Raw genomic sequence first — 19043 nt, 5'->3', positions numbered from 1 at the left:
TTAGCTAGACTAACATCCTTGAGCTCTGGGTTCCATTGAGAGTTCCTGCTTCAACGGATAAGACGGGAGTAATTAGGCAAGACCTCCGGTATCAATCTCAGGCTCCCACAGACACACATACACATGCAAACTGCATACACACACATGCATATTACACAGAGAGACACACAAGAAAAGAAACATGCAAGTGAAGTAAGCAAATCTGTCTATTTCTGAAGTATTTTTTAGAAGGTGCCTTGCTGTACCAGGGTCCAGGGCAGGGAAAATTACCGTGTATTATGGAGAAGATGCTAACTAGCTTCCATAGCTGGGGTGATGAAACAGTGAAATATCACGACTACCCAGAATCTACAACCCCAGCAGAATTCTCGCCTATGACAGTGAATAAATAATAGCTATGCTCAGCATTAGTATGTTAGGAAATATTTAACAGATTTTTTTGTTTGTTTAGAAAATAGCAGATATTTGCTGAGCCCGTCTCTTTGGTTGTGCCATCTTCAATGTTATGCACATTATAGACTTGCTTTTCCACGCTTCAAATGGGGCCTTCATGGTCAAGTCATCAGGGAACTCATTTGTAGGGATAAGTCCCGCCCCTAAGAGGGCGTGTTCGCCTCAGGCTAATGTTTGCCCATAAATTTGGCGAGTGTGCTCCCAGCCGCTGCTTCTGCTTTCCTGGTCTCCGCGGGAACGGTGGTTCTGTAAGTCTATTTCTACATTAAAGCTATAGATATATATTTTTTTACAATCTGTCTGCATTCGTTTACGCTGTTACACTCATTCCCACAGCCCAACTGCTGAAGGGGCCTGGACTTCCAATAGCTAAATGAGAAAAGCAGGAAACTCAAGAAGATGAGATATAAGAGCTTAACGTTCCAGAGAAGATTCCACCACACACCCCATTCCTCCTACCCCATCCCACCCATTCCACTTCCCCACCTATCCCCGGCCTGCTCCCCAGCTGCACACAGTAAACAGGCCCTCTAGGAAAGAGCTCTGACAGCATCCTGAGGGTCATTTGGACAACATCTATTTGAATCTTTTGCCTTTGGCTTTGCAATGATGGTAAGTGTTCGGTCTTAAGCCTGAGACAAATGGCTGAGGTGCCTATTGAACATATCAAAGAGAACCTGTCACCAGGTTCTCTCAGCATCTCTCAATACCTACCTGTTACAGGGCCCTACAAACTGGCATACCCTGCCCTCTACCCTTGCTACGCCCCGAGTTCGGACCCCCAAAACATCACCACAAGACCATATCTGATGCAAAAACAAAGAGTCTTTATTGCGAGTTAACTCAGTTTCCTCCGTCTGTTGGAAGTGGCCGCAGCAGCAGCAGCAATGGCCAATAGCAGCAACAGTAACAGTACAAGAGAGACCCCAGTGACAAAAAGTGAGGAGGGTTAATTCCAAGCCTTTGGGCTTGTGATTCAGTGCCCACCTCCCCCAGTTGGTTGTGGGGTGGGGGAGGAGGATTCCAAACTTCCAGATTTGGGATTCGTTGCCCCACGATGTAAGGGGATTTCTAGACCTGAGGGGAATTCCCAATTGTCAGTAATTGCCTGAGGGGAAGTACAAGCTTCTAGGCGCTCAGTGATTGGTCTACTTTCCCCCCGCACAGGGATTGGCTGGTTTTGTGTCAGAGGCCGAGATGGCTCTGATTTGATTCTGGAGCCAAATAGTGTTTCTTTGGTTCTTTTTACCTTTTTGGCTGTAATTTTTGGACGAGGCAAATATCTTTGATATGCTCTGAATCTAGCGGCTTAGGGCGTTCTTTTGGTCCTGGTTTCAGGGTCTGGGGATTTTTCTCTGGCTCTAGGTTCAGGGATAAAGTTTCTTTCCTCTGGCTCTTGTACTGTTTTCAGGGTGTGTTCTTTTCCCTGGATCTGAACCGGGAGCCAGGCTGCTTGGGGATTGTGCTAGGGCTACTGACTCACTGAATCTGTAGGGTCCTGGGCCTCTCACCCTGAACTTCTTTAGCCCAAGGGCTGGGCTGCCCTTTCCCTAGCTGCCCTTCCCTTATAATTCAACTGTTTTGGATACCTAGGCCTTTTAGGCCTCCTGGCTGCTGCTTCTGGTTCTCGTCTCTCCTCTTCCCCATTCCCCCTCCCATCTCTCCTCATGGGGCTCAAGGTCATGACTGCTCTGGATGCTCCCAGGTGTCCCTGTCTCTGTCTATGGTCTTCCACATATCTATAATAAACTTCCTCCTCCGCCACACCTAGGAGCTGTCATGTCCTTTCCTCTTTATTTCTTCTTTTCACTATATTAAGGATCCATATTGATCAAAGTTTAGGGGTCAAGCTAAAGGGTTTTGTGAAATGGAAACAATAAAAAGCCTGTAGCTCTGTCAAAAAACTTCCTGTATCCCTTCAACACAATGATGGAACTTCCCACAATAGTGAAAACACACCCTCATTTATTGCTTCTCTGGGTCACCTCTCAGGTCTCTAGGACAACTTGGCAAGGACTGCTGTGTCATTCTTTTCTGGCTTTCCAGATCACTGGAAGGAGACTTACTGAACGTTCAACTTTGAATTTATGCAGCCCATTGCAGCAACTGCAAAGCACACATCATTACTGAAGACTTCCTGGGTGATTATTGTGGCATTTCTTTCCACTTAGTTAAATGAATTAAGATTTTAAAAACCAAAGCTGTTAAACACCACTAATTATAAATTTATCATTTTGGAAGGACTACAAGTTACTTTAAGCTCTATTGAGTTATTTAAACTCAATTAGATTAAATTCATTGAATTGATATGTGCTAAGGTAGATTTTTAAAGACTATATCAGAAAGGAATATAAAATGTCCATGCTAAAACTTATAAAGTAGGATAATAAATATTATTATAAATTATGTAGGATAATTATGTAGGATAATAAATATTATTAATTATGTAGGATATTATGTAGGATAATAAATATTATTATAAATAATTCATATATAAATATAAATGAAATTTATTACTAAAAATGAATGTTACTGATTTCTTTATGCTTATTTAATGTGGGTACAGGAAAATTTTAAATTATCTGAAACATGATGCTTGAAATCCCAGTACTTGGAAATTTGAGATGGGAGAATCAGCACTGCAGTGCAGACTGGGCAATATGATATCTAATTAAAGTGAAAGAAGAGGAAGAGGAGGAAGAAGCAGGGGGGATATAAGCCACTATATAAGTGGCTTTCAGGGGGTCTCACGGTGATCAGAATGAAGCAGTGAACACAGGGAAGCCAGGCTGTAGGTATAAGGTTTAACTTTGATAGCATAAATTCAATTCCAAGACACTCCTCTCTCTCCGGGTATATGAAATAAAAGTTACAAAAATGATACTTATCTTGGTGTCATCACTAGTTCTATATGTAGTATCCATGAGAATATCAGACAAAGCTGCCTTCAGGGTGGTGGGTTTGATGACTGGGTTGGCAGAACAGAAGAGATGGTATAATCAAATAAGGGCACATTCCAGGGTCCAGAACATATTCAAAGGACCTAGAGTGTGCTGATTTAAGCGGAAGACTTTCAGATTTGATCTCCATGGCTTCTGCCAGCCAAATGTCATGAGGCACTAATGATATTTGCTCAATACTAGCTATCTCCAAATTAGAGAAAGTAAGATTGAAAGCTAGATGAGTTAAAACATAATAAGGTTTAATGCTTCAGAACTGGCATCCAGATAAATAGGTGGCCTTGGTGATTATAACTGGGGAATGGCTGAAGCCATAAGCCAAGACAATATATGAGAAAAATCATATTCATCATCTATAAAAACTAAAGTGTTGCAAATATATGTATGTATATGTATATGTATATATATATATATATATATATATATATATATATAATTTTTTCTTTTCCTTTTGGTTTTTTGAGACTGTGTCTCTGTGTAGTCCTGGCTGTTCTAGAACTTGCTCTGCAGATCAGGCTGGCCTCGAACTCACAGCGATCCACATACCTCTGCTTCATGAGTGCTGGGATTAAAAGCATACACCACCTCCTGGCTGATTCTGTCTCTCTCTAATGCTGTATCATTTCGTCCATTTTTTTTTCTATGGAAAAGAGATAATCCCCTAATGGTGGTGCTTCTTTTTTCCCTATTCCCACAGGTAAGTGGATGGATAGACTGGCTGAGGAGGGATTGAGTAATATGTGGAATTCATGCTTGCTGTTTTATAAGGAGTTATTTGCATTTGAAATGGCAAAATTGTGTGATACACGGCAAGCTTATAAGCCTGCCCAAGCCCATGCCATCAGGCCATGCAGAACTTCTGCGGCTGTGTGTCTAGCTGATACTCGCTGGTCAGCTAACCACCCATGGCATTCTACGTGCATGTCTTCATTTTTTCCGTCTATATTTTTTCTCGTCCAGCTTTTTTAGAAAAGTTATTCCAATTTCTGTCACACTGTCACCTTTTAGTCTGTCTTGCAAGAATGTAACTTCAGCAGCCAAATGAACCTAGGAAAGAAAATTAAAAAAAAAAAAAACAGGCTTGTGTCATTTAAAAAAAACAATTTTTTTTCAAAATCTATTTTTTCCTATCTTTCTCTTTTGATAAGAAACATCTGTTTTGTGAATAAAGAACCTTGAACTGTGTTCTCCAGAGATATCTGGACCACACATCATCAGTATGGCATGAGCACTGGAGGAAGGGTGAACCATCCTACCCATCTCAGAAAGAAAGCAAATTTCTGACTCAAAGATAGACTTCTCTCTGGGTCCCTGGCCAAGCGGAACTTCAGAAGAGAAATGGGTCTTTATAGGATTTCTCTCAAGCTGACTTGCCATAAAACATTTTGTCATTAGCTAAACAATATAATCGCTTATTCTAACAACATTTAGCAATTGCCTATGGCCTTGAGAGCTTTGAAAATACTGACTAAATACATTATAAATATAAGATTAGATATTGAATTACAGACATGAATATTTGATGGTCAGGCCTACTTTTCAACTTGAAAGCATTTCCCATTTCCCAGACAATGAAGTAAACCCAAGGGCTTACTTCTCTATTCATTAAAATGTGTTCATGTAAGAACAGCATGGTATTGCTGACCTATTTTCAATAGAGTATCTGATCAGAGTTATTTTTAGCCATTGGGATAAAGAAGATAAATAAGTGAGGGGAGCTGGTAGAAGAGAGTAGTAAGTGAAAAGCTCCTGGGTCTAGCCAGCAATTAATTAATATTTATTGAACCTTACCTGACTCACCCCTCCCAGATAAAGAACTCCTAGGCAATGAACCTGGATTTTCTAATCCACAGGCCTCCAAATGTCAGATCAGCTGGCTCACAAAGAGTGCCAAGTCCTTGCCTCATGGTACCCACTGTCTTAGTTATGGTTTCTATTGCTGTGAAGAGACACCATGGCCACAGCAATTCTTGTAAAGGAAAACATTTAACTGGGGTGGTGGCTTACAGTTCAGAGGTTCAGTTATCATTATAGTCGGACATGGGGGCATGCAGGTACACATGGTGCTGGAGAAGTAGCTGAGAGTCCTACTTCTTGCAGGCAACAGGAAGTAGACTGTGTGTCACACTGAATAAAGCTTGAGCAAAGGAGACCTCAAAGCCTGCCCCCACAGTGACACACTTCCTCTAACAAGGCCACACCTACTCAACAAAGTCTTATGAGGGCCAATTACATTCAAACTACCATACCCATTATCCAATGAAAGAGAGTGGATGTTTTTGAAATATAGGGTCTATAATTAATCTCTGAATTTTCTTCTCTATGGTTTTTTATGTCTTAAAATATATAACAGAAAATCCTTTAAAGAAACACACAGACTGCTTCTGCTGAAGCTCTTTGGACATGTGAGACCACTCGTGGTCAACACATATGGTCAAAATAATTACCCATGAAAGCTGGTGACTTCTTTATCCTATTTTTGTTTGAGTTATATGGTTATCCCTTTTAGTGTAGCCTCCTATAATTCTTCTCTTCCTTTTCCTTGAAAGAATGCCTACTGATGCAGATAAAATCTAATATACTAGGGTACTACATCATAAAGGATCTGCAAGGAAGATACATGCAGTTATCTCCATTGTCTTACACTTTGGGAATATCAGTTACTTTATCCCTTCCTTAATTTCCACAAATAAAATTATATGCATGGATCCTTATTGAGCAGATCAATAACACAGGTTTAGAATGGTTAAGAGCTCATTCTCATAGAGAAGATTCTGGAAAAACAAGACTGCTGGTTGTTGCCTCTTCGTCAGCTGCTGCAGCCTCACCAGTCTGACAGATTCTCTTATTTCTCATATTTTCTTCATCACAACCTCTACCAAGGCCCTATCCAAAGCCTTGGTAATTGGTAGTATATTATGGAATAATCTTTTGTACACTGTGAAGATGTGTCTTTGCCCTCTGATTTGTTTAATAAAAAGCTGAACATTTAATAGCTAGGCAGGATTTGGGGGGCAGAGGGGATGCAGGGAAGGAGAGCAGAGTCACGGGAGTTACCAACTAGATGCAGAGGAAGTAGGAGGTGGACGTGCCATGGTGAAAAGAGGTACCACCACATGGTAGAGTGCAGATAAGAAATTTCGGTCAATTAAGATGTAAGACCTAGTCAGTAATAAGCCTAAGCTATTGACCAAGCATTTATAATTAATAATAAATCTGTGTGGTTATTTGGAAGCAGGTGGTTCTGATGAAAAACCCTACCTGCAGAGCTAACTGTGTTGAGTTGGTCTTGTTAGTTTTCTTGAAATACTCTGCTTTCTGGTTTCTGTGACCCCATCCATCACCCTCTATCAGTTTCTTTCTTCTGAATACTCCTTGTTGCTGCCCCTTTGTAGTCTTTGGGTGCTCTGTTTAACGCTATAATTTTGTTCTGTTTCCTAGAGTTCTAACTATGCTTGCTTTTCTTCCCACTACACAGAATCTCCTTAGGTATTTCTGTCAGTTCTGACACCTCGTCAGTCATATTCCACAGGCACATATAAAAAACGGGGGCAAGGCATGGCAGTAAACACCCGTAATCCCAGGACTCTGAGGCTGAGGCAGGAGGATCATGAGTTTTAGGCCAGCCTGTGCTACATGATGAGACCTTGTCTGTAAATAAATGAGTAAAAAAAAAGAGACAACTTCTTTTGGAAATCCTCACTGTGTGTTTCTTGAACATCTCAGCATTAACAGGTTCAAAACTGAGCTCCCCCTTGTCAATTTCAACCCTTTTAGTTTTGTTCTGTTGGTTAATATTGTAATTTCCCCTACAGGTTTGTTCAGAAACCTGAAGGCCATTTTTCAATCTTTCTTTTTTCAATCGTGTCCCTTTCTGCCAGCTGACATCTGAGTTTTGACTGTTCTGCCCTGACAAGTACTGGTCCAGTGAGTTGCCTCTTGATTACTGCTGCCAGGGATGCCTTCTGGTTTTCATTGAGGTTCCCAGCACCAGCTTTATGTCTGCTCTCCTCCCTCCCTCAGCATTCTCTCTTCAGTGTACACTCTCATCTGATTGACAAGGGATTGGAATTTCTAGAACGTAAATTTCAGACTCTTATTGCCTTGATTATAAACCTGTATGCACTGCTCTGGTACTTTCAATATAGAAGACTTAATTTCCCAGCTTGTCATGTGGATCCCTTCTTTTATCTTTAAAGAATTCAAGCCTTTCCCATGGCAGTCCCTCTCTTAGTCTTCATGTAAGTCCTGAACTATCTGAGTTTCTGGTTCTTTTATTTTGAGGAGCCTTTGAACATTCTGTCCCTTCCACCTGAAATATTACTCTTTTCCTGTTCGCTTTACAAAAGGCTTCACCTAACTCCCATGGTTCCTTAGAAAGTCAGTTCAGAGTTTCTATCAAGACTGTACAGATTCTCTCCTACTCCAGGTCTCCCTCAACCCCTGTATCACACTTATCTGCACATGACTTCTTAAACTAGACAAGAGATTCTCTGTATCTTGTCCATCTTTGCAGGCTCAGTCCCAGGCACCTTACGGATGCTAATAACTGTCTAAGTTAAAACAATGAATACCTTAGGTGTGAAAGTCAGCCTGCACTGACCTGTACCTCCTGTACCACAAGTCCTCAGCTAGTCCACTCCCACATAGCCCCAAGGTTGGCAGCTCAGACTGCCATGCTGTGATTATATCTACAAAGAGGTCTAAGTGGCAAGGAACTTTCTGGTGCGTCCACACAGTGGCCTGCAAGGCACCGACACTGTGTGAACCTGTGGGTGGTTTGTCTAGCATCAGCAAGTCTGCAGAGGCTACTTGTAAACTAAGCTGCGAGAGATCCTCATCAGCCACAACTGCGTGACCTACTCCTGGGGCTCTTTGCCTTTTTACTAATCAGTTTAGCATGTGGTGTGTGCTCTCACATACGCATGTTCTGCAGAGTGTGAAGGAAAGTCAACCTGCAGGAGTCAGCTCGGTCTTATACAATGTTGGTTCTAAGAACCGCATTCAGGCTCTCAGGCTTAACGGCACATGCCGAGCCGTCTCCCAGATTTCTTTTCTTTCTCTCCGGCAAAAGTCCTTAGTCTTCCATTTCACTTTTAAAATTTTAATACGGAACCGGACTGAGTTGCCCAGGATGGTGCTGAATTTGCTTTCTATAGCACAAACTTGGCCCTGAACCTACAATCCTGATCTTCCTATGGTTGGTACCTCCCAAGGAGCTGAGCTGAACAGGCTTACAGTAACAGGCCTTGCTCGGTCCCAGACATCGCATCTTTAGTGACTGTGCATTCCTTTTAGGCTGGTACACTTTGAGAACAGCACTGGATGGCTAACACGCATGACGAAGATAAAGCACGTGCTTTACCATCTCCAGGCCGCCTCGGATGACCCCACAGAGCAGGCTGCAGTAGCACAGCGCAGATCGTCCAGCAGGCAGCTCTTCCACAAACTCAGCCAGAGGATTCTTGTCTAGAATCAGGGAGAATTCGTTTCGGCTTGAATTGTGACAGGCCACGCTCGGCGTGATGCCCAAATACATCTTGAAAGCAACCTGATAAAGAGAGAGAAGATGTCAGCATTTAGCCTCAGACCGAAGTCCATTTCCCGGGAATTGCAGCACGGCATCAAGCTTGCCAAGCTGAGGCTGCAGCCAGGGTATCTGTGCCCACACTTTTCTTTGCAGTTTACTGGCCATCTGCCATGGGAGACTCTTAAATTATTTTTTAATTCTTCTAGAATATCCTACAGTACTAGGTTTTATGGAACAATATGGTTTGTAAAAAAAGAAAATATTATTTCTAAAAACCCTTGGGGAAAATGCATCAACACAACATTGTGGTATATGCCACACTGATCGTGGCAGACCCTGAGATTAAGAGTTCAGAGGTTCCGGGCATATTCCACAATAGGAGGGCACTGGTCTGAGAACATACTGTGCCATGGGGCAGATTAGGCATGAGGATGTGGTTTTGGACACAGAATTATACTGTAGATGTTGATCTTCGAGGAGGAGCAAGACGCAGTGGTGGGAGCAACATAAATGTGTGATAACGCAATTGTCGAAAGTGTCTGCTGCAGTGTAGGACGCCAAGAACCCCGCAGCACAGAGCCAGAAGAGCCTTAGACATTCCAACTGTCCTCCACAGCCTTTGCTTTCTGTCTGTCTTTGTTTTTAAGCAGATCTTAAGCAGGGCTGGGACTCACTTCTGTTTGAAACATTATTTTACATTTATTTGTTGTGTGTGTGTGTGCATGTGTGTGGTTGGCACACATCAGTGGACGAGGAGAAGCTGGTTCCCCTGTCCTACCATGCGGTTTCTAAGGATAGAACTCGGATCCTCAAGCTAACTGGAATTCACCTTTACCCATCAGCCCTCTCTCTCACGGGCTCCACTGCTTCTTTGGAAGCACAAGTTTCACAAATGTGTGATCTGGTATTTAGAGAAGTAAAGACTGATCTTTTAGTTCCTGGCTCCTAATCCAAGGCAATTTCACCAAACACCTAGGCACAGCTTCTAAAGCTTATTAATAGAAATTTGTCAGCTTGATGTGCTGCCATCATTCAAAGGCCTTAATTAGCTTAATTTTAAAATTAAGAGCAGCATAGGAGAAATGGAAGCAATTTTCTTAAATTATTTATAATTTGAAGGTGAAAAATGTCCATTCATTTGCTCATTTGGTTCAATTTAATAGGCTCTTATGGAGGAGCACCTGTCTCTCAAGGGCCTGCCACAGTGTAAGTTCAGTCGTCACTTGCAAATCAAGCTACTGAATGAGTTTGAAGTCTATGTTCCAACACCAGAATTAGACCTTGAACACATGAGCATGGAGAGAGCTAGCATTTGGTGGACAAAGTGGGGTACAGATGGGGGCAGAGACACTTTAGACAGAAACATGTCTTGGCATGAAACGCCATGCTGAGGTTCAGCAAAGGTCCAAATCTACCACCTGGTGGGCAGCTGGGAGGCCTGAAGACATCCTCATGTAGACTCCACGTCTGCTCTAGAAGGGTTTTCTTTGTGTCAAATGATCAAGATCTGAATCAAGGAGTCACATGAAGAGAAGTGAGGGCTCCTCTTTTTCTCTGAAAGCTCAGTTAGTTACTAGACTTCCCTCATAAATTCCAATCATCCCAATTCTAAACGGTGTTTCAAGTCTTTAGTGCAAGCCCTTTTAGGACACCTGAACCGCTGTCTACCAGCTCTTAGGGCATAGAGCAAGAGAAGAAACCTATTGTGAAATGCTGGGTTTGGAGACTGGATTGACAACCAGTCAGTCAATGGCGGAAACCCATTTCCGCGAGGGTCAAGTCTCCTGCTGGAAATTTTCTGCACCATAATTTGTGTGAGAACTTTCGATTTGCAATCAAAAGCCCACCGGAAGAATATTAATAGGAACCTGTGCACGCTGCTTTTCCTCTTCAGCGCCTCAGCCCTCAAGTGTCAGCATTCACCAGTAGGAGGCATTATCTGAACGTGGTTGGGAAATTAGCATTCCTGGGGAATGACATTGTTTCCTTATCTGGCTGGAGGCAGACAGAGGAGGACTGTGGTGCTTCAAAAGGGCTCCACCCTCCACAGCCACAGCTGCTGTGCTACAACCAAGGCAAGCGCTCTTTCCTCTTCCCCCTCGCAAGCGCTCTTTCCTCTTCCCCCACGTCGTTGTGTCTCCAACATGGATGCTTTTCAGAGTATTCTGAAATTCTTTCTTAACCAAAAGACGGCTATTGGCTACAGCTTCATGGCTTTGCTGACCCTGGGAAGTGAGCGTCTCTTCTCACTAGTGGCCTTTAAGTGCCCCTGCAGCACGGAGAACACAGCCTATGGGCTGGTTTTCCTCTTTGCCCCTGCCTGGGTGTTACTGATCCTTGGATTCTTTCTAAACAACAAGGCGTGGAGACTCTTCACTGGCTGCTGTATAAATCCCAAGAAAATCTTCCCCAGGAAACGCTGCTGCCGCTTCTTCTACGTCCTGGGCCACATCACACTGAGTTCCTTGGTGGCTCCAGTGATGTGGCTCTCTGTGGCTTTGCTGAACGGGACGTTTTACGAATGTGCTATGAGCGGGACAAGGAGCACGAGTCTCCTGGAGATGATTTGCAAGGGCAAGCCCAAAGAGTGCTGGGAAGAGCTGTACAAAGTCTCCTGTGGCAGAAGCAGCATGGCACCCACGGACAACGAGGAGGTGAAGTTGTCCCTGCAAGCCCAGTCTCAGGTAAGGACAAATGTCACTCTTTGTTCCAAGTGTGAACGTGGAGATTCCTCTCTGTCTTCCTGTCTGCCAGGCCAGAGTTTGAGTCTTGCCGGAATATTTTCACACTAAGTGGAAATTAAAACAGGACCGCACATTAAGACAATCTCAGGAGAAGCTTTTCAGGGACAGGGTGGATCAGTAAAATTGCTGATTGGATAGTGTAGTCTCCATTTCCAAAAAGAAAATACCCTCTGGGTTATACATATGTAAATACTTAAGTGCTCAAAACCATCTCTCTGGGTTGACTTTGTAAATAATGCAGAACGAAAAGCCACACACTGAGTGCTAACCCCAAGCTGTAATTAAGCATTATTGCCTTCTATCGATTACTTAATTTTCAAGCTGGTTTCTCAAAAATCGCAGACACAACTTCTTCATCCACCGAAATTCAGCCGAGCCAAATCAGCTTCTCCTTCTCAAAGTAGCATGTGGTGTCATTAGCATGGAAACTCGCTTGAGTGACCACACTGGCCACTGCTCCCTGTGTGCATGGATACTGCCGGGATCAAGAGTTTCCCAAACGAAAGAGGGACCAAGCAGTCTTTAAAAGGCCTTCAGTGAAGAGTGACCATATTCCCTAGAGAGATGATGACTTTTCTCTCTATGCTGTACAGCTAAAGATGCTCTCGCCATCCTTTAGAAGCTCGGAATTTGAACTATTGCTTTACTTCCGAGAAGTAATTTACAGCTCCATCTAATCAACACAGGGAAGGAACTTGTCATTTGGCCAGGTATATGAGCACAGATCTCGTTGCATACATAGCCCTGGCCTGGCCTTGAGATAAAGTTGATTTCCTATTTCTGAGGTCAGAAGAAGCAATAGGAGTAGATAGGAGCAAACAGAGTCACCATTTCTCAGGAATGCTATCAGCACAGGCACACTATACTTTTACTATTTTAGAAAGAACTTGTGGTTATAACAAACGCATCGAAGCAAAGTTGGCTCGTACCATCTAAAATAGTAATAAAATCATATTCTTCATAAACTAATAAGCCAAAAAAATGTTCCCAAATAAACTCCTTTGTTTAATGCACAAAGCATAGGTTAGATGGAACATGTCAGGCTCCTGAGTGCATTCCGTCTTTTGTTGAGGGAAGGTATTAATTACTAATGTTATCATAGTACAATTGACACATGGTTGACATCCACAGGCACCAGGCTCCATCCAGCCAATGCCAAGTCCAAACGCTCATCACTGTGTAAGCTCTTCTTTAAATCTAAGCCCAAAGAAAATATGCACATCTGGTTATAACTTAGCTTGGCCACAGCGACCTTTTGAATTTTCGGTAGCATAAGGACTTGGGGTTAAGACCTACAGGAGGATATCCGAGAGATGTGGATGAAGGGAGATGTGGCAATAGCAGGTGCTGACTGTGAGGTTCAGATGGCAGCAAGCACCACACAGTTCAAAACAATAATTGGCCATGTGGGCGGAGGTGGAAAAGTGCATTCATTCATGGGTGGGTGGGGCAGAGCAACAAGAAACCCAGCTGGGTGACTCTCTGTTCTTCAGGATGGTGGAACGGAGTAGTGGAAAGAGCTCAGCCTTGCAATCAGCTGACTTTGAATCCTGACGCTGCCACTCCCCAGCTCTGTGGTGTAGAACTCTCAATCCCATTCTTCTCACAGTGAGGGATGGTGACACTCTGGAAAGTTACTTAGAGTTAATGGACATAAAGAGGCATAAAGTTTCTAGGACATTATTAAATATTTCAAGATGCAGAGAAAACTGGCAGGATTTGGGGAAAGAGACAAATAGGATACTATTCGGGGCTGGATGTGGCACAATCTCCTCATTCTAGCTGGACTTCTAGGTGCTGTGGGCCTGGGAGGAGGAGAAGACTCAGCATTGAGAAACAGCCAACGCTGAGGTTGTGCAGAAAGCAAGAGCCGATCTGAGTCGATCACATAGTTTCTATCTCATCAGGATTAGCTCAGGTAGGTGTGGGGACATAGCTTCAATCACAGGAGGCCCAGACACAATGGAGAAGGGGTGCTGAAAGAAAGGAAGCTCTGAGGGAGTCAGCCCCAAGCCCACTGATGACTGGAGGATGCTATGACTCCTGTTACATAGTGACTGTGCCTCACCTGCTGCCAGACGACAGAAAGAGACACTTGCAAACGAGTGGATAGCAGGTGAAACTCACGAGCTTCTTGCCCAGTATCATTTCTTTGGGTCCCCCCAAATATCTTCTGAGATGGGTAACCTTAAAATCATAATAGAGAAAGAGGTACAGGAAACACCCATGGTGAGGAGAAAGCCAGGTGTTTCCCCTGAGGAATACCAACTCAGAAATGGCACTTATACAGGGTGAGACCCGTCTAGTAACTCCTGAGTTTGGGAACCACTGAGTTAAAGCTCATTTTGGCTCTCCTATGATCTGAGTGGATCCAACTGCAGGCTCTTGCTCATGTGCTCAGTTGGGACCGTCTGTCAAGCATTCTTTGAACTGAAATCGAAAGATGATTTCAAGAAATTGGTTAGTTGTTCAAATATAAAATTAACTCGAATTATGAAAAGTTCAAAATTGGACCAGCAAATTTAGAAGATATGTTAACAATAGACTTTTGGTTTTAAAGTTAAAACACCAATAAGAGCATTCGTGTTTAGGAAACTGCTTGCTTTTTCTAACTTCAGAAATTAAGAACAAACAATCCTCCAAGTTGGAGATGACCTGACCCTCCCCCTTTTTATCTCTAAACATTTAGAACAGCTTTAAATTCTTAAAGTTTCTGTGTACTGCTGCAATTATTGTATTGTTTTTGCTTGTCTGTTTTTTTTTTTCAACTGTGAGCAATGCACTTGGGATTCACAGAATGGCTGCTGCTCTCTACAAAGTCCCATGGGAAAAGTTGCTCAGGAGTGTGTGAATGAGTTGATGAACGCCTGGACACCTGGCTCACCACCCGCTTGTTCATTCAAATAACAACCACGATGCATTAGAAAGAATTCTTTCTTCTAGCCATACCATTGGAAGTGCTTTAGGAGTGAGTTATTCGGTAATCACTCTTTCCATCTGTCAGCTTTCTGGTTATTGCTTTGCAGAGCAACAATGTTGAGTCAACTTCATCTTTATTTTGACTGTCAAAAAGCATTTAGAGTTAAGGTGGATAATTTGAGATGAGATGGCAGTAACAACTGTGGTATTAACATGGTTATATTCTCTCCCGGAATAGTACCCAGCTCTCTGAGATGTCATTTTGCTTTTCTGTGTCCTCAATATCTCTTTTTCCCTAAGATTCTAGGATGGTGTCTGATTTGTTCGGCATCCTTCTTCTCTCTGCTGACCACTTGCTATGCACGTTGCAAATCTAAAGTTAGCTATCTGCAGTTGAATTTTTGGAAGACATACGCACAAAGTGAGAAGGAACAATTGGAAAACAAACTCCTGGAATGTGCCAACAAGCTGAGTGAGAGGAACCTGAAATGCTTTTTTGAAAACAAGAGGCCGGATCCCTTTCCCATGCCCTCTTTTGCTGCCTGGGAGGCGGCTTCCGAGCTACATGCATTCCACCAAGACCGGGAACACTACAGTGCTCTCCACAAGGTGGTAGATGACGGTCTGGAACAATCCCCCCAAGAGGAAGAGACAACAATGATCCTGGTGGGCTCCGCCCAGGGGCTGTGAATTGCCAACCATCGCTGGCTCAGGTGGACAGAGGTACACTCATTCTGAGAGTGTCCTGCTGTCTCCACAGCAACCTAAGCCTCTGTGTTTTCTCGCCAACAGAGCTTCTTCAGAAGATGATAATACAGAGAAAACTGAGATGCTGAGTGAGGACAAAGACACCCTGAGTTGGTGGAGGGTTGGGCCTAAGAGGTCCGACAGTTACTGTAAGCGCTAAGATGCTAAGATTTCATGACTCAGCCCGCAGACTCTGGCAAAGTGGTCTGCCGCTCATTGCAAGTATCTGTTGTGGTATGGGGGGAGAGGGTCTGTGCACAGTGGCATCTGCAGAGTGGCCATCAGGAAGCCTTTCACAAATATATCCAACACCTTTCAAGATGAAGGAATTCTAACATTAAACATTCCTTTGCTCAGAAGAACTCCATTCTCAAAAATCACCAACTGAAAGAATATAATGTCTAAAACTCAGAGGTTTCCACATGGCTGCCAGGTCGTGGAAGTCTATCTCTGGGGCAGGGCTACCTCATGATTGCTGTATGCTGAAGGCACTTATGCCCTCACAGGCCAATTTCTAATGTCTAAAAGACAATCATAGAAGGCCCACATGCAAGACTGCATTGATATAAAGACCAATACATTAATATTGTATATTAAAATATTTCTCAATAAAAATTCCATCCCTCCCCCCTGTTTTGTAATTGAAAATCACTTTTATGGGTCCCTACTAAAATCCTAGGTGCAGGCATGGAGCCTACTATGTTGTGGGTATGGCTCAGTTTCACTGGGCTACTATAACCAAACGCCACATACAGTGTGGCTGGCGAACGATAGTTCTCACAATTTGAGAGGATAAACTTTTGAGGTCAGGGTAGCAGCACAGGGAGGACCTGGTGACGGATTTTCTTCAGGTCACTGTCTGTTGATACCCCACTGTGAGTCGCGTGGTGAGAAGAGCCAATAAGCTCTCTAGAGCATCTTTTTTGAGGGAGCTCAGCCCATGCTGCAGGTTCTGCCCTCATCAAGGGACTCCCAAAAGACCCACCTCATAATGACATTACCTTTGAGGTTGATTTCAGAGGGCTATAAACATACTAAAGAATAGATTGGTGATGACTTGATATAGGTCTTGGGAAACTATCCACAGTAGTCTTAGCATAAAATTGTGTTTTTATTTTATACTTATCAGAAATAATGTGAGTGTTACTATGCAACATTTACTGTGTGTGTAAGTGTGTATCTGTCCGTGTTTGTGTGTATGTGTGTAAATTCCTATAAATCTCTGAGAAGATCTGTGCTAAGCCACAGTATCCACATTTGTCAGTAGCTCACACCTTATGTCACTAGCTCTTTGTGTTCCCAGATCTAAGAAGGCTTCATCTTGGATCTCCATTAACATAAAAGGTGATGAGATAAATAAAGGACATTAAGCCTATAATTCGTGATCCTAGAGAAGCTAAATAAGAAGGTGAACCCAAAGAAAAACATACAGTTATCCTCCTGGATATTGGAAGGAGACAAGATTGCTGGGCAAAAATTGGGAACTTGGGGGTAGAGTGGGATGGAGGTAAGGGGAAATGGGGAGAGAAAAGTGAGAAGGGGAGGGTGGGGAGAACTTGGGGGAATGGGATGGTTGGAATAAAGGAAGGGTGGATATGGAAGCAGGGAAGTATATATCCTAATTAAGGGAGCCATTTTAGGGTTGGCAAGAGACTTGACTCTAGAGGGGCTCCCAGGTGTCCAGGGAGATGTCCCCAGCTAGTTCCTTGGGCAGCTGAGGAGAGGGAATCTGAAGTGGCCCTATCCTATAGCCATACTGATGAATATCTTACATATCACTATAGAACCTTCATCTGGTGATGGATGGAGATAGAGACAGAGACCCACTTTGGAGCACCGGAATGAGCTCCCAAGGTCCAAATGAGGAACAGAAGGAGGGAGAACATGAGCAAGGAAGTCAGGACCGCGAGGGGTGCACCCACCCACTGAGACAGTGGGGCTGATCTATTGGGAACTCACCAAGGCCAGCTGGACTGGGACTGAAAAAGCATGGGATAAAACCAGACTTTCTGAACATGGCGGACAATGAGGGCTGATGAGAAACCATGGACAATGGCACTGGGTTTTGATCCTACTGCATGTACTGGCTTTGGGGGAGCCTAGACTGTTTGGATGCTTACCTTCCTAGACCTGGGTGGAGGAGGGAAGACCTTGGACTTCCCACAGGGCAGGGAACCCTGACTGCTCTTTGGACTGGAGAGGGAGGGGGAGAAAAGTGGGGGGAGGGGAGGGAAATGGAAGGCGGGGAGGAGGCAGAAATTTTTTCAATAAAAATAAAAATTAAAAAAAAAAGGTAACGAGAGACTTCAGGGGAATCCTATAGGTCCAAGAGCCCCGGAAAATCCTGATATTATGATTTTTAATGAGAAATACGTTTTGCTTTTGTGTCTCTCCTTGGCCCAAAGTTTCTAGAACCCTTGGATTCTTTTTGTTGCTGTTGTTCATTTGTTTTGCTTTTCAAGACAGGGTTTCTCTGTGTAGCCCTGTCTGTCCTAGGACTAGCTCTGTACACCAGGCTGGCCTTGAATTCACAGAGATTCACCTGCTTCTGCCTCCCAAATCCTGGGATTAAAGGAGTGCACAACTATTGCCCAGACAGACCCTTGAATTCTTATCATGTGTCCCTTTACTAATGATGTGACTCCTAAACATCTGTAGATATGGGTGGCTGTCAGGAACAACCAGGTGACTAAAAGGCTGACATTTCAACCTCATCCTCTGACTTCCAGAGAGTAGGTATGGGCTGGGAAATCAGGGGATGAACACACGCATACACACACACACACACACACACACACACACACACACATATATATATATATATCATTCTCCTTCAAGTTTCAGAGGGGCAGCATCGGGAGTGTGTATTAGGTATGGAGACATAGAGATTGGCAGAGATGACAAAATGAGGATAAATATACCAGTAAAAAGAATATGAGTGACTCTCTTTATCCCTTCTTGACTAGGAGCTTACCCACCACTGTCTACTGAGACCTAGAAAGCAGATAGAACTCAGCCCATAACCATGCAGCTTTTGGGTTGGGCCAAAGGTGGAGGCAGCAGTTCTACAAAAGTAGCTTAGTGGAGGCTGGGAGTGAGGAGAAATCCCTGGGGTCCATCTCTCCCAACCTCAGAGCCTTTTTGTATTCAGTACACTCAGGATTATGGACATCTCCTTCAAAGTTATCCAAGCCGACAAGCCAACAGCCTCTACTTTTTGCTGAGTAAATAGGAGAAGAGCTGACCCTCCTACTCTGATAAGTCACCCTGAGATGAGTCAGGTCCTCTTCCTGACTCCTGGTCCAATACCAGTGGAGTGCTATTTAGTGCAGTACATAAACAAGTCTAAGACACCTTATCTGTTTCCTCAACAGCCTTGGAAGGGGGTGGCTGGAGACAGAGAGCATGAATTGGCATCTGTTCTTTTGTGTTTAAAGGGTGCAGGTCTCCAGACATGTGGAGACAAAATGTCTGTGTAGAGAGCTTTAAAAGTGTGAACAATTTGTTATCATAGACGGGCTCTCTAGAAAGAACACCAAAATTAAATGACCTTCCAAAGGGAATGGACTCAGGAAAAACCCACTAACATAATACATGTAAGTAGATGGGGTTTCAAGTAAGGTGTCGGCCCTACCAATCCCTTAGTCCATGTTTTGGAGCCATCTGCATCAGTTCCAAAGGCTTCAGATG

The 19043-nt window shown here is 43.5% G+C and overlaps 2 protein-coding genes across 2 annotated transcripts in view; one reads left to right on the top strand and one right to left on the bottom strand.

Annotated features, from left to right (window-relative positions):
• Positions 1-4340: 4340 nt before the first annotated feature.
• Positions 4341-19043, bottom strand: part of Trappc3l (trafficking protein particle complex subunit 3L) — a 47130-nt gene continuing 32427 nt past the window's right edge. The window contains exons 4-5 of the mRNA XM_041654273.1: positions 8779-8964; positions 4341-4460 (exon numbers count right to left, since the gene is read on the bottom strand). Coding sequence (XP_041510207.1) covers positions 4341-4460; positions 8779-8964 — 306 coding nt within the window. The remainder of the gene's footprint in view (positions 4461-8778; positions 8965-19043) is intronic.
• Positions 11035-15921, top strand: Calhm5 (calcium homeostasis modulator family member 5). Its single transcript, XM_041654272.1, has 2 exons — positions 11035-11627; positions 14907-15921. The coding sequence occupies exons 1-2, from the start codon at positions 11088-11090 to the stop codon at positions 15294-15296; spliced, it is 930 nt and encodes a 309-aa protein (XP_041510206.1). The 5' UTR covers positions 11035-11087; the 3' UTR covers positions 15297-15921.

Source organism: Microtus oregoni, unplaced genomic scaffold (assembly GCF_018167655.1).
Source record: "Microtus oregoni isolate MIOR12 unplaced genomic scaffold, Mior012 000006F_ref0000085, whole genome shotgun sequence".
Lineage (NCBI taxonomy): Eukaryota > Metazoa > Chordata > Mammalia > Rodentia > Cricetidae > Microtus > Microtus oregoni.
This window is presented reverse-complemented; position numbering and strand designations above follow the sequence as displayed.